Genomic DNA, 2,925 nt, shown 5'->3' on the forward strand with positions numbered 1-2,925 from the left:
ATATCAGGTATACTTTGTAAACTTTTTTGTGTAATTCTATATACAAAATGAACATTACTTTCAATGCCTGTTACATAAAATGATACACAATTGTGCTCCTATCCTAATTGTGCTCATTCTCTGAAGTCTGTTAAGTTTAGTGGAGAATCACATTCATAAGCCTCATCCATTTGTGACAGTAAAATATAAATATTTCTATGGCTTTCTAACATTTACAGATGGAAAATATATCTGTGAAATTTAAGTTATGCACTGAGGAAAGCAGCTTATCTCAAACGCATTAAACAGCAGAAGTAGTGTCTCAGTCAGCAGCATATGACGGGGCAAGATGGTTTAAACTGGATGTGTTAACTATATCTTACAATCTATTTTATAGCACTTCCCACCCAGCACCAGATGTCATTTAGACGTCATTTTTTGGGCTAAATCAAGTCGGCCCGTCATGGACTTCTTTTAGCCCAAAAATCGACGTTGAAAATTGGTCTTTGTTTGGTCCGTCTAAATTTAGTCCAAATTTGGCCCAAAAATCGACGTTTAAAATTGGGTTTTGTTTGGGCCATCTGATATGATCCAAATTTAGTCCAAAAATAGACATTGAAAACTGGGCTTTGTTTGTTCCGTCTAATTCACTCCAAATTTAGCATGAGCATGTTTATTTCTGACCACATATACCCCTAATATAGCCACATAAATGAAGCAAGTATAGAAATAGATTGTAGAAATCATTTTAAGTTCTGTCACCGCACAACCCACACTTTATTTATTTGTTATTAAGCATCTACATTCGCAAACAATATGTAAACATACTGTATATTTGGATTTATGGCAGAAATCGAGCAATAAGTGTCCTCTAGTGGATTATCTCGTTGAAAATGCTTGTGCTGTGTATTAGTACACCTATTCGTTTACAATCACTACATTTATATGCCTATAATGAATCCATAAAACATATTAAACATCAGAGTAGTTAAAACATCATTAGATAAACCACAGCCCTTATATACAGTAGCCTATTAATAAATTCACATTAATTAAACCCAGTTACACCCATATCTTCACATGACGTCACATCACCAGACCAAAATAAAAGTCCATTGGTGCACTGCTCTCTAGAATCACAAATACATCATAGAAATGTTGTATACAGAATAGAATTTCGTACTCACATGATGATGCTTTTAAAAATGATGATGCTAAAGTTATTAACATCGTTAATTTATTAATATTATGTTTTTTTATGTACATTTATAACACTATGCTTTCTGTTTATATACCTTAATTGCCATTAAATTCACATAAAACTAGTCAATGCTGCTGTGTAACTGTTACAAAGGGGGTGTGATGGCAAATTTGATCTATCACTCTTTTGACTATTGTAATCAATCTCTGGCTATTTTGTTTGTTTGTGTATTTATTTATTCCTCTTTTGGAAAGTAATTTCAAGCACTAGGGATTTTTTTCTTTTGCTATAAATGAGGACACAAAGTCCCACACAAAGGTATTTGCAAGTCAATGACCAAGTACCTATACTGGTTAAGTTTTTTTCTGGAGAGGATTTAAAACCAGCCTTCAGGCTCTCCAGGAACAGCATCAACATGCTAATCCAGATGCTGCCCCGTCAAAAAGCCCATGGATGGAGCCATGAAATTGAAGTGCTGGTTACAGTTTATTGGCTTGCCTGTGGAGCGTCCTACAGGGTCACTTCAGATACCTTCAGCATGCCACTTGCAACAGTCTGTAGGACTGTTCACAATGTTGTGGAGGAGATGATGACCATCCTCCACAAAGTTATTCACTTTCCAAAGGCAGAAGAGATGGAGGAGGTGGGGGCCAGCTTTGCTCGCCTTGCTGGTGCCATCGACGGGTGCCACGTCAGGATTCTTCCTCCTGCAGAGCCACAAAAAAAGTGTTATATAAATAGAAAGCTTTTTCCTTCCATCATTCTTCAGGGCACCTGTGATGCCAAGGGTGCATTTATAGATGTGTACATTGGCAATCCAGGATCTGTACATGATGCCCTTGTCCTGCGCAGATCACCCATGTATCAGCAGGCTCTGTATCCACCAGCTGGACACTGTCTCTTAGGAGACGGTGGATACCCATGCCTGCAGCATCCCATTGCAATTATGACCCCGTACCGCCAGCCTGTCGCAGGTACGATGAATCATTTTGTCTCAGACACAGACACACACACACACAAACATAATATACCAGAAATTGTTACTATTTTGACTTTGTAATACACCACACATTTTCTACACAATTTTTGATTAACAGGCCAGGTTGAAGCCCGATACAACAGGCATCACGCTCTGGCTAGAAACATCATTGAGCGCACCTTCGGGATGTTAAAGACACGCTGGCGTGCCATTTTCCTGAGAGCCTTGGAGATCAGGCCACTGTTTGCCCCAAAGGTGATTGCTGCCTGCTGCATCCTCCACAACATTTGCATGATAGGAGGTGATCTCCTGGAGGAGGAAAGCCATGGACAAGACGGCAGCGAGGATGATGCGGAGAACGAACCAGTGGATGAAAGGGACCTATCAGGGAACCATCTCCGAGGACATCTTGCAGCTCAGCTATCTTCTCCTGAGGGACTGCCTGCGTGTCTGAATGAACATGACTACATATAGACAGTAGCCTAAACCTTTTCAGATGTTGTCATGTTTACTAAAAGATGAACAAACAGTTTAACATAGTGTACACATTAGATTAAATATAAAACATTTTTATAAAGATAGGTATGAATATATATAGGTAAGTAGATATATATAAAGATAGATAAATTTTTTTTTTTTTTTTTTTTTTTTTTGATGTTGGTATGTTCTTCTTGAGGTTTAAACTGCATGACTGTAAATAATAGTAAACAACTGCAAGTTAATTTTATATTATTTGTGTTTTATTGTAAATATAAATAATACACTG

At 37.8% G+C, this 2,925-nt stretch overlaps 1 protein-coding gene across 1 annotated transcript; it reads left to right on the forward strand.

The window, feature by feature from the left end:
- The first annotated feature begins 1,595 nt into the window (after window positions 1–1,595).
- Window positions 1,596–2,633, forward strand: LOC127158319 (putative nuclease HARBI1). Its single transcript, XM_051101481.1, has 2 exons — window positions 1,596–2,154; window positions 2,278–2,633. Exons 1-2 carry the CDS (start codon window positions 1,596–1,598, stop codon window positions 2,631–2,633), a joined length of 915 nt encoding a protein of 304 aa, XP_050957438.1.
- The last annotated feature ends 292 nt before the right edge of the window (window positions 2,634–2,925 follow it).

The sequence above is a fragment of the Labeo rohita genome, unplaced genomic scaffold (assembly GCF_022985175.1).
Source record: "Labeo rohita strain BAU-BD-2019 unplaced genomic scaffold, IGBB_LRoh.1.0 scaffold_145, whole genome shotgun sequence".
In the NCBI taxonomy this organism is placed as follows: Eukaryota; Metazoa; Chordata; class Actinopteri; order Cypriniformes; family Cyprinidae; genus Labeo; species Labeo rohita.

Coding starts and splice junctions, on each gene's coding strand:
- LOC127158319 (XM_051101481.1), top strand. CDS start 1,596: ATGCTAATCCAGATGCTGCCCCGTCAAAAAGCCCATGGATGGAGCCAT. Junction 2,155..2,277: donor GTACCGCCAGCCTGTCGCAG/GTACGATGAATC, acceptor TTTGATTAACAG/GCCAGGTTGAAGCCCGATAC.